Here is a 13,113-nt window from a genome sequence, read left to right as displayed (position 1 = left end):
GTTTGTCCCCTAATCTTCCTATCTGGCCTTATCTCCTATTATTTCCCTTTATGGATCTTCTGTAAAATCTCCTTTATTGTTATTGAACTCTTGGTGAGTGAAAAGATGTGTATTGTTTCCTCCATTAGACTATTAAATCCCAAAGAATAGTGGGAAAATGGTTTGTTTGGGATAAATTGAGGATAATCAATAAGGGGTGGTATTAATATTAAGGGAGATCAGGAAAGGTTTTTTACGGAAGGTGAGACTTGAGCAGAAACTTGAAAGAAATTTGAGAGTGGAAGACCCTCAAGGTTTAGGATTGAAGCAGAAATGATTACTATTTATATTCAGAGTCAATCAGGACCCAAACAATGACCAAAAGGGTCCCTTAATTTTTTTTATTGACTGTCAATAAATATTTGAATGGTTAGTTTTCTCTCAAAGCCATAATTGCCTAGCTTTAGTTGCAGTCACTTGCAGGACAAAATTTCTTGGCCACATTTCTGGCTGTAAATACAAGAATAATTTTCACTTTATTTTCATGGCAAGGGATCTGGGGAGATACTCAGAATAGAGCCTGGGAGCTCCCTCTGCATGTTCTCACAAGGCAACCTCTACAGAGGCAACCTCCTGTAAGTAACTGTCTTGGATCCTGTCTATCACCTTCCAAGGAGGGTCAGCAGAGGCTCATTAGGAAAACTGGGACTGCTTCAACCTGAGCCTTGGGACAAATAGCTGGGGCCTCCTTACCTGGAAATCCTGTGGCTTGAAGGTCAGAGGCATTCTCATATTGGGGCCAGTCACCATGATTTCCTGCCTTTCGGCTTCCTTACAGCTGATGCCAAGGCTTTGCCAACTTTCTGGGGAAACACAGACATCTGTAGATGGGTTGGGGCAGGGAGAAGGAGTTTTCTCAAAAGCATCAACCACTAAAGGGAAGGGGGAGAGATGATCATATCCTGTTCTTTACATCTCTCTTGATTTCCTTCTCCCTGGAACATCTCTGTACAGATGTTTCATCCAACTGTCTGAATTCTACCATGTTCCTCTTGTGACCACTATCTGGGCTCTAGAATTGTGGTAAAGGTGAATCTCATAAAGGTTGGCAGTTGAAAGCTTATGAGATTTTTTTCTCTCCTTTCTTGTTCTATCTCCACTAGGATTTGGGAATCAGACACTCAGGGGGATGATCATGGGCCAGTGTGATGGCTCACCTGACTTATGTTGGGCCATCTGTGGCAAGTATGTTATTTGTAAGGTGATGGTACTCTGCAAAAGAAAAGAAAGCAGAACTATAAAAAAAATATAAAACTTCTGATACTAATTCTAAATTTAACGTCACCTCAGTAAGCTTATCTCTGATCTCTCCTGAATGGAACTGGTAATGATCTAGGTGTGAGATATGATATTAGGGGTGAGATGTGATGGAGAAAATGGATGTGGAAAAATTTGGGGAGAAAGTGAGGGATATAAATAATAGTAATGGTAAGAATGATTATAGGAGGAAAAGGACTATATCTGGAGCAGAGTCCCAATTACTATTTTTAATGTCTGGGGCCAGCAGAATGGAGAGTGCCCTTAGGAAACTTTGTAAATTTGTGTTGTTAAAAGTGCATATGAAAATCAGGACTATGCAATAGTTTGTATAACAATACAGTAGTTTGTATAATATAATCTAGATGATATGCTCAGTTGTTTCTATAGTTGAGGAACATGTGTTAAATTTTTGTGTCTTCTAAATTTCCAAGGTCCAGATCACATCACCCTAATCATAGCATTGATCCTGGATATAGAATCTGAGTACCAGTTGATGTTCATGGTTATGACAGTGTGCCAATATTCTGCCTTAAAAAGAATGAGTTTTAATTCTCCATCAGTGAGGAGAGTAACATATAAATATCTAGGCTTGAGATCTGAGTTATACTTTCATTTCTCAAGAACTCTTGAGACAGGACAAGAACCTTTCATTCTGGAGACATTCAACCCTATTTTATTCCCTGAAACAGGCAACCCTCCACTTGTCTTCCTTTCTTCCATGCACATAGTAGATTCAATTCCTTTCCTTACTTACTTTTGTGGGATATGTAGTATGGCTGACTAGGGGCAGCTCAGTTAGATCCAGAGGCTCATCTGGATTTTCTGCCAATGGCCTAAGGAATACAGTGCTTACACCAAAAGTCCTGGGGATGAAGAGAGACAGATCTAGTTAGGAAATGCCTACTTTTCACTGGAAAGAGATAAAGGAAAAGAGTTGCAGAGATCAAATCACCATTAAGGCTGAGCTATAATCTATAATCTAGAATTTAGTTAGGGGATATCCAGCTGACAGAAATCCCAGGAAATTCACTAGAATGTACAGGATTTACCCACTACCCCACACCTGGCATTCTTTTTTTTTTTCTTTTTTTCTTTTTCTGAGGCTGGGGTTAAGTGACTTGCCCAAGGTCACACAGCTAGGAAGTGTTAAGTGTCTGAGATCAGATTTGAACTCAGGTCCTCCTGAATTCAGGGCTGGTGCTCTATCCACTGCGCCACCTAGCTGCCCCTTATCCCTGGCATTCTGGGATTCCTTAAGACTCTTATTCTAGTGACATTTATAGATGCAAATCTTGCATTAAGGTAGGGTGGGGATGTCCCATCTATTGTTGCCAATTAAGACCTATCTTGATTGATTTTTCCACCTTTCACTTTTTTTTTGGCTTATGTCTCGAAGGATGACTTGCAAGAAGGAATCAGTTTCCAAGAGCTGTGGGCCTAGATGCCAGACGAGGGTCTATGGAGGAACAAGAGGAAGGTTAATACTTTACAGACATGCTTTGCATGCTACTCAGTTGTTCATTCCTGATATATTGCCATCTGCCCTGCTGCTGAAACTTCCTGGTCACCACACCTACAAGGATAGTAGCCTGCGTGATATAATCCACCCAATTTATCCTTCACTCCTAGCCCATGCCAACTCATCCCTAGCTAAAGTCCCATCTTTTGCAAGAAGCTTTTCCCAGCCCTTCTTAATCATAGCCCCCTGAAATTGTTTTTGTTGGTCCATAGATATCAATATTTATTCATAGTTTATATTTTCTCTCCCCTTTGAGAGAAAGATACAAATATAATACTTCCTTTTCACTAGATTCTTTATCCCTTTCTGTATATTACCAGTTCTTAGCAAAGTGTCTGGCACATAGTAGGCACTTCATAAATGCTTAGGGACTCAACAGAACAACTTAATCCACTTAGCTTGGAACTTGGGTGAGTGGGTACACCTCATATTCAGAAAGCACACTATATATCTAGCCCCCAGCTAATACTTCACATCCCACACAACTATACAGCCCAATTCTCTTTTTGCCATGTATCCTTTCCTTCCCTCATTCCATAACTGTTTATTTCTTGCTTTGGAAATTGTAATTAAATCAATACCATCATAGATTTTTAAGGGGCATGTCAGTCACTTCCCTTATGGCTCTAATTGTCATCCTTGTATCTTTCTAGATCAGAACACCCATTTCTCCTTCTCCCCTATTGGTATTATCTTTGATAGGACAGGATATGACTCCCTTTTATATCTATCACCAGCACTCTCAGCCCCTGTACCTGGTACTGAATAAGTGCTTAATAAATGCTATTCATTCAGCCTCATCCCAAACCTCCAAGGAACTTGAAAAATGAGGAGTTTGGCCAGTCTTTATGACCACCAAGATTTTTCTTTTTCTGAGAGAGATGGGAAGTAGGTGGTAAGTTGAGACAAACTTATCATCTTTCCAAATTGGGATGGTATTCATTTGCTGTACCGAAGGTAGTAAGGTGATTCTTGCACTTTTTTTTTTTTCCCATTTTCTTTGTGCCCATAGGTTTGGAGCATCTTTCATGAGCACCTCATGTGGATAGTCCAAGGTATGCCAGAGGTTTTGTAAAAGGGGCAGAAACAGAAGGTAGCCTTGCCCTTGCTTTAAGTTTCTAAGCAGCATCTGAGCCACACATTTAGACTGGACATATTCTAGGACCAGAGACAGACTCCAAGTGGAAGGTTTATGGAGGTATAGACTGTGTATATAGCAAACATGGTTGTTGCTGGTCTTTAGAGCATTGCAGATTCTGCTATACCAATCGTGAAGACCAATGGGCAAATGCTTGGACCCATGATTTTCTACCAGAATTGGGTCTCAAATTGGGATAGCTTGAGGTGATTATGAAACAATTCTTAGTAGCCTGCTCCTAAAGATGGCACAAAGATGATATCTTCTGTACCGCTTGAATGGCTAAGTAGAACTCTATTATTAGGCTAAGCTCTACTAGTCTTTGGGCAAAGAGAACTGAATTTCCCCTTCCTCACAAACACACTTCTCCCAGGATTCCAGGAACATCCACCCTTCCCCAGCCCTTGGTTCTCCAGGCCTGGAATTGGGAGTCTTTTCTGTCCTTTGATGATTAAGCACCTCATTCCATATGGGATTATTGTCTTCTATGACTCGAGTTTTCTTCTTGACATCTAGAGGGAGAAACCAAATAAGGGAAAATTGGTAATTGATTCATCTTTGTTCTTCAAGTTTATCCTGGAAAGTTTAGCCATATATATAGTTCTTTGTTTCCTTTCAGTCTTAGCTTTTCCCATTTGTTCTTCCTCTTCTTTCTATCCCTGCTCTACAACTTAATCTGTAAATGGGAAGTGATATTAAAGATTTCCTAGCATTGATGTGAGTGATTATAGATAAAGTACCCTGGTTGTTTGTGAAACGATTAGTCAATTAACAAACATTTGCCACTACTGTAGGGACAGGTATTGAAGCACTGAACAAAATATATATAAAGAATTCAGAAAAACATGGAAAGAATTGTGATAACTGGTGCAGAACAAAGTAGGCTGAACTAGGAGAACAAAATATGCAATGACTAGAATAATGCTAATGGGGGGGAAAAAGGGCAACTGGAGTCTGGTAAATTAAAAGAATCAATCTCAGTTCCAGAGAACAGGTGATAAAATATTGCAGTGGTGACTAAGAGTGTGGAATGTCATGCATGTGGTCAGATACAGGCCGTGTTCATTAGTTTTGGTTAGCTGTTCTTTGTTATGAGGAGGAGGGTTGAAAGAGGCAGCATAGCTCAGTGGCCAGAATGCAAAACTGAAAGATCTAGAGTTCAAATTCTGCCTCTGATATTTCCAGCCTGTGTAACCTTAAGCATGTCACACCCTGTGCCTCAGTTTCTTCATCTGTAAAATGGGAATACTAATATCTGGAGTACCTATATCCCAGGATTCCTGTGAGACTGAAAAGAAACAGATGTACAAAAAGGAAAAAGGTAAGAATAAATATTTTTTTAAAACCCAACAGCAAAGGAGAGTTCAATGATTATGGAGATATATAGAGAAATGATTTTTGTATACAAATGAAAGGCACCAATAAAATTAAAACAAACTTGCAAATAAAGTATACAAGAGTCCATGATCTCAAGGAACTTAGATCAAGTATGGAAATAAAGCACAGAAGAAACATAAATTTGTCACTTTTTTTTACTAGGTTGTGTATCAATGTCCATCAACCTTTTCCAAAGATGTTGAAGTGTTTTAGTTTTTTTTTTTTTTTTTTTTTTTTTTGTATGTATGTGTATGCATTGTGTAGAATGGTGGTTTCCAAACTTCATTCATCATATATTCCTATCAGTAAATATGTGAGTAGAACTTGTATATTTTCTTTTAAATTATATATGTGTTTACTGACTATTATGTTATTAAATATTCACAAAAAGAAGTCAACAAGGATGAACTAAAGATGAAATAGTTTATCTTAAAATAAGTGTTTTATTTTTTAATTTTTAAAAATTAAAGCTTTTTATTCACAAAGTATATGTATGGGTAATTTTTCCAACATTGACTCCTGTATAACTTCCTGCTGCAAATTTTCCTCTTCTTCCCCCATCCCCTACCCCATCCAGCAGGCAGTCTAATACATGCCAAATATGCCAAAATACATATTTCATTTTATTTATGAATGGCACAAAAACCTTTTTTCTCTCATCAAAATTATTAATAAAAATATTAGTGTTATTGAAACCCCACAATTCTATAGAATTCTTAATCTACACTGAGAAGAATGAAATGAGGTTATTTGTAAAGCACTTAGTACAGAACCTGGCAGATAACAGGCACTATGTTATTTAAATGCTTATGTATATTATTATATACTTCTATATTATATGTATCACACACATGCTTTTTTCCCCCTTCCTTTCTTCTTCCTTGAAAATATTTTTTCTTCTGTGAATGCAGGACCATATGACATTCATCCTGAGGTTCCCCATGTCAAATTTATGTTAAACATTAATGAGATTTACTTTCTTCCTATTTTTCTTCCAGAAACTTTAACATTTTCTTTTTGTACCCTGCAGTTATCTTACAGTTATGCTTGGAAAAAGAGGTTTTTAAAAAAAAGAGATGTGTGTACTGAGTAGCAGAGGAGAGACTTCAATCCCCAAACTTTTTCATGTACCTGTTTTTACAGAATTGAAATGGTTTAGGAAGATAGGAGGCCCTTTTACGAATTTCTTCATTTTCCCTTTCTGTAATCCCAAATAGCTCCATAAAGAGCATTTTTCTAGGGTTCTATTACATAGCACACATCCCAAAGGTCATAGAGTTGGAAAGGGAAGAGTTGATATAACTAGCTAATGCGCATGTGTGTACATGTATATATGTGTATATATTTCCATATATGAGACAGAGACAAAGAGGAAAGGAGAGAAGAGAGGGAGCTTTAAAGTTTTCAAGGCACTTTACATATGCTATTTGATTTGATTCATATTTTATAGACAAAAAACTGAAGCAGAGATTTAAGTGTTTTACACAGCTAGTAAATATATGAATCAGGATTTTAATGTAGGTTTTCTTGACTCCAAATACATTGCTCTTCCCACTATATTGTGCTATCTGGATCTAAAAAGATCCTAAGAAAATGAAAGGCACTTTTAAGGGCAAGCACTAAGGGGAGAGCTGAAGCAATCAGTAAAAGTAGGAGATAATGCCTGAGCCAAATCTTGAAGTAATCTGCAGATTATTAGAATTGGACACGAGAAAAGAATTAATTCTACAGATGGAGAACAATCTTAGCAAAGAAGGTACATAGATGGGAGATGAAATGCTGAGTTCAATAAATAGAAAGTAAACCAATTTGACCGGAACACAAGAGTGCATGAGGAAAAGAAATATGAAATCTGGAAATGTGAATAGAACTCAGATTATGGAAATTTTTAAACATAAAATGAGGAAGTTATTTTTTATCCTAGAAATAATGGGGAGCCCTGAAGTTTTGATCAGAGAAGTGATTAAGGGGATATTTGTTAGGAGTCACTATGACTGATGGATTGAAAAGAGGAGAGATTAGAAGCAAGGAAACTATTACATGTTCAGGCAGATTGTAGTATCTAAATATAGTGAAACATTGTTATAAGAAACAACTAATGGATGAATACAGAGAGCCATGGAAAGACATATAAATGAGTGCAAAGAAAAGCAATTAGAGCTAGGAAAAAAAATATACACAGTGCCTATAACAACATATATAACAATAGCAACAGTATCAAAAACTTGAAGGGGAATGCTGTTAATGTTACCCACCTCTCCTTTTCCAAACCTCTTTTCCATATCACTGCCCAAAAACAAGCAAGTATATTACTACCCTAACCAAAGCTTCAGTGCTTCCACACTGTCTCCAGAATAAAATACAAACTCCTCAGCTTGGCATTTAAAACCTTCCAAAATCTTTCTCCCATTAACCTTTCACCCCAAAGAAGCGAAATAAGAAATTGTCTGCCTCTCCAATTCCTTGGCAGAGGTGAGGGTCAACATGTGTAGAGTATTGGCTATAATATCAGACTTTTTCAATGTGTTAATTGGTTTATTGGTTTTTCTGTTCTTTATTCTTTGTTCTTATGATTCTCTGGGAAGACTAAGAGAGTGATGCTTGGAAAAGTATAAATGATACAAATACAAATGATATAATTTTTTTTTAAAAGAAGATTTACCATAAGTAACATCCTTACAAAGGTGATAAGGACTTACCTCAGGATAATAATTGTGTGAGTAGACGAAAGGGGGTGGATACAATAAGTTTTAGAGAAAGAATTGGTAAAACTTGGGCACTGATCAGCTATAAAGAATGAGGAAAACAGAAAAGCCCAAGATAATTATGGAATCTAGAACTTGGGTGGGTGGAAGGATAGTGGTTGCTCTTTAAAAAAGTGGGAAATTTGGAAGTCACTGTATTTGAGAGGAAATGACAAATCCTTGGGATAAAAATGCAAAAGCAAGGTAGTTTCTGTCCTCAGAGAGCTTACATTCTAAGAGGATCCAAACAAACAAAGGGGAATGAGGACCATGGAGGGACACTATGGTCCAGAAAGTTAAAGTAATGATGAATGGTTGGCATGGAGGATTATTATCTACACACAATTCAGAAATAACAGCAGGAGAAACATGATTAAGGTTTATGATATACAAATTGGAAAGATGAGGAGGGGGAAGGGATAAGGAATGAGCTAGAAAGCTGTGAAGTTAGTAGGACTGTTGATGAGGAGATTGTGGAGAAATAAAGTGAAACATAACTGGAAGTTTCCTGAAATATTATTGTGGGAGAGGCAGAATTTCCTCTAGGAAATGATCTTCTATGAGGTAGTTGATGAAAAGATTGTGGGGAACATGTCTGCAAGATTCATAGTCCATTGACTTGCCTTTTCAAGAGACAAGGATAGTTTTGATTTTATTACAGTTCTTAGCACAAGGTTGATGGAGAGGGCAGCTAGTCATGGGGGATTCTGATTTGTGAGTCTTAGCTCCTCTCTAAGTATAGGCTGGAAGTCCATTTTAAGAGAAATGAGAAAATAGGTATTTGGAGCTGCAGGCCCAGAGTTCAGAAAAAAAGTGAAAGGTGAATATATACACACCAAGATATAATTTATATTATAAATATAAACTAACAGGAGATAGAGTGATCTCTATTTGTGTAGGACCAAAATCTATAGGCTATTGTCTTCTGTCAAACATGGGTTAAGGTAGTTTTTCCTTAAAAGTTGATGTATCAGAATGAAGAAAGTAGTGGGTCCTACATGTGTAGCAAGGTATCATGAGTGGCAGCATCTGTCATTGTGTGGCTTAAAGGGATTTTTAGCATCTTCTTCCCCCATGCTTCAAGGAAGACTTTCATTCAAAACAGAAATTGAGATTGGAGATCTACATTATGTTCTCCTCAGAGAGAGGAGGGTCCCAGGCTAGAAGTATATTGATCTGTTCCCTCAAATATATTTCATCTAAGTAATATGACTGGGTTTGAGCTAACTTTTGGTTACTTTGTCATTTTGTGGAAAGAACCCCAAGTTCAATATACACAGCTTGACCCTTTCCTCACCTGATAATTCCATAATGAACACATTTTGCAAGTAACAAATTATTATTTGTCCAAATTATAGCATAATAGACATCAAGAAGGTATCCCAGACAATTAACAGTGAAGGAGCTCTCCCATTAGAAATGAGGTAACAACTCAAGCAAGAGAGTCTCAGATCTCATCTAAGGGGAATTTTACCTAAATCTCTTAGAATAGCAAGCTGTAAATAAGGATATATGGTGACTTTCCCCTCCTCTGATGTCTTCCCACAGTCTTTTCCTTTAGCAACCTGGAGTTGGCTCCATCCATCTTCTCTTTCAAAGTTGCAAGTCAGGGGAACTTAAAGCTGAAAGAAGACTTGAAGCTTGATCAGTCCTAGGATCTGACTGAAGAATCTCAGAGTGACTCCCATTTGAAGAGTGGACAATATCAACCATACTTCAGGTTGCTGAAGAGAAATAAGACTGCAAAGAAACGGACATAAGAGGAGTGGGCAGTCTTCATCATGTCCCTAAATCCAACTTGCCAAACCTAATTTCACCCTTGGAAGTTATTAGGGACTCTCATGGTTGAGCTGAATTAAGCTCCCAATAGAGAAAGCTCCTTCACTCTTCATTTTCTGGTATATATTTTCCTATATATACATTCTTTAATACCTTTGCTATTGGCTTAGATAAATGTGTTTCTTTGCTACTTACTATGTTCATTTATTGTAGAATTGGAATTCAGAGAAAGAAGTCAAGTCTGGGTTCTCCTTTCTCCATTAACGGATAGCAATCAGAAATTTAGCTTGAAACTGAAAACTACATCTCTTGGACTAGTAATATTTAAGGAAACAGATATAATTCTACCCCACTACCTCCTCTCTCTGAGGCAAGCAAAGTCCTCAAACCATCTTCCCTGACCCCCTGTTTCTCTTCCTGGCAGGAATTAAAGGAGCCCTTAGAAAACAAACAACAAGAGTAGAAGGTGAAAACATTATGCTTTGATCCATATTCAGTCTTCATAGTTCTCTCTTTGAATGAAGATGACACTTTCCATCATAAGTCTATTGGTTTTGCCTTGAATTACCTCATGATTGAAAAGAGCCAAGTCCATCACATAATCTCGTTGTTACTGTGCACTGTTCTTTTGGTTCTACTCACTTCATATAGTATCAGTTCATGTAAGTCTTTTCAGGCTTTTCTGTAATCAGCCTGCTCTTCATTTCTTATAGAATAATAATATTCCTTGTTTCCAATTCTTTGACATACAAGTTCTACTCTAACTAGTTTAGTGTATTATAAGATTTGCTTTCTATTTTTGACCTTATAGGGATATATACTTTATAATGAGATCTCTGAGCCAAAGGGGTATGATGGACATTTTAATAATTTTCTTAGCGTAATCCTAAATGATTTTCAGAATGGTTGGACCAATTCACAGTTCTGCCAACAGATATAAAATGTGATGTCTTTCCATTGCTCCTCCAACACTAGTTATTCCAATCTTTTGTCCTATTTAGGAAGCAATAGAGCTTTGAAATCAGAAGGATTCATTTTCAAGATATTTCAAAGAGGGGGGAAGTATCAATTGGAATAAATCATAGGAGGTATGTCCAATATTGTCCAAAAGAACATCAGGAATATTCAAATGCTGTGCCTACTTTGAGTCATCTCTAAAAAATAATCTTAATGAGAATGATAGATGTATATACTGAGGATTGCTTAATACAAACATGAAAAAAACCTAAAGATACTTTTCTACAGCAGACCACATCTCTACAATCCTATAGGGAGTAAAGTATTGAGGACATAAAATGTTACTGTATTTAGCATTTATTGAAAGACACTGTACATGTGCATATAGCAAGTGACCTGGAATTAGGGAACCTGGATTCCCTACTATGTATAAGACCCAAAGTCAATTATTCAACTGCTTGGAGTCTTCAGTTCTTTCTTTTGTAAAATAAGGATGGTAATATTTGCTCTACTTATCTCAAAGGGATGGCTGTGTAGAAATTACTTTGCAAACTTTGAGGTGTGTATAAATGTTAATCATTTCTTGATTTTAGTTGTTTAGTCATGTTTGACTCTTTGTGACCTCATTTGGGCTTTTCTTGGCTAAGATACTTGGAGTGGTTTGCTTTTTTTCTTCTATGAGTCTTTTAACAGTTGAGGAAATTTAGGCAGAGTTAAGTGATTTGTCCAGAGTCACACTGCTAACTAGTTAAGAGTCTAAGGCTGGATTTGAAGGTATGAAGATGAATCCTGGGTAGCTAGGGACCACAGTGAATATAACACTGGGCTTGGAATCAAAATCATGAATTCAAATACTCAGACACTTATTAACTCTGTGAACCTAAAAAACTTTTCCTAAAAAATCCCAAATGAGGTCACAAAGAGTTGGATAAGTTGAACTTAGAATCAACAATCAAAGGAGTCTTTCCTGACTTGTTTAGGCACTCTATCATTTAAATGTCTTATTACTGATTATAAAAATATTTCATTCAGTGAGTAGAATATAGATTTAAAGAGATTTGTTAACAAAAGTATCTATTATATATCGATTAAGTTAGTAGAAGATTCCTTGACAGATACAATCCCAGAGAGAACAGTGTTTAATGAAGCTCTATCAATATTAAGGGAAACATTAAATATATATATATATATATATATATATATATATATATATATATATTCTGAGAAGGGATCCAGAGAATTACCCACATGTTAAATGTTCCACAATACAGAAAAGTTTAAGAACACCAAGTTTTCATGTTGTTATCTCCTCTATCTTTCCCCTTTTCTTCCCACAATAAACTCTTTGAGAAATGGGACTATTTGCTGTCTATCTGGTCTTTGTATTTAAAGGCTAAGCACTTAAATGTTTGTTGGATTGTACTGGATTGTAGGAAATCAATAAGTGGATGTTGAATGAATGAAGATTCTGGCTCTTACCTCTGAAGTATACTGTCACACAAAAGCTTGGTGGGGGAGTTTGAGGGGGCTGGACTTTGGCCGACTCTACAATGAGCTGCAACATTTTTCTCTGACTTCTATGGAACCACAGCTCACTTGTTTGCACTCTTCTGATCCCAAGTCTTAAATAGAACTAGGATGTGCTCTTGCTAAGCAACAGAGTGATGTCATAAAAGTTAGAGAGTCTTAGTTCTTTAGGAAACAGTTCTAATACACAAGGGAAGGAGGTAACTGAGGGAGGATGATGGAAAATCCTTTTTAAATTAATGGTAGTCTTTCTATAGAAATAATGTAGTGAGGATGCTCTCAGAGCCACGCTGGTTGCCTCTGCTCCTCTGAGTTCTAGCACATTCTGAGAGCTTTGGGGTTGTCTCTTTTCTGTCATAATATTAAATCCCTATTGCTTGTGTTCTTTCCACTATTAGGTCCACTTTAGTTCTATTTAACTGCTTAACCTCAATTAACTTTTACAAAAGAGTATTTATTTCAAAGTTATAACAAGAATAAAAGTACAAACATTGTACCTTAACACTTCTGGAATACATTCTTTTTTGTTGTTGTTAAGGCAATTGGGGTTAAGTGACTTGCCCAGGGTCACACAGCTAGGTAATGTTTATCTGAGGCCAGATTTGAACTCAGGTCCCCTGACTCCAGGGCTAGTCCTCTATCCACCAAGTCACCTAGCTGCCCCTTGGAATACATTCTTTTTTTTTTTTTTTCCCTGAGGCAATTGGGGTTAAGTGACTTGCCCAGAGTCATACAGCTAAGAAGTATTAAATGTCTGAAGCCAGATTTGAATT

General features: G+C 37.0%; 1 protein-coding gene across 1 annotated transcript in view; it reads right to left on the bottom strand.

Annotated features, from left to right (window-relative positions):
• Positions 1-12,405, bottom strand: part of FER1L5 (fer-1 like family member 5) — a 61,044-nt gene extending 48,639 nt beyond the window's left edge. The window contains 6 exon segments of the mRNA XM_074288413.1: positions 733-842; positions 1,197-1,251; positions 2,054-2,162; positions 2,664-2,755; positions 4,416-4,468; positions 12,293-12,405. Coding sequence (XP_074144514.1) covers positions 733-842; positions 1,197-1,251; positions 2,054-2,162; positions 2,664-2,755; positions 4,416-4,468; positions 12,293-12,377 — 504 coding nt within the window. The 5' untranslated portion in view covers positions 12,378-12,405.
• Positions 12,406-13,113: the final 708 nt, after the last annotated feature.

Source organism: Sminthopsis crassicaudata, chromosome 2 (genome assembly GCF_048593235.1).
Source record: "Sminthopsis crassicaudata isolate SCR6 chromosome 2, ASM4859323v1, whole genome shotgun sequence".
Lineage (NCBI taxonomy): Eukaryota > Metazoa > Chordata > Mammalia > Dasyuromorphia > Dasyuridae > Sminthopsis > Sminthopsis crassicaudata.
This window is presented reverse-complemented; position numbering and strand designations above follow the sequence as displayed.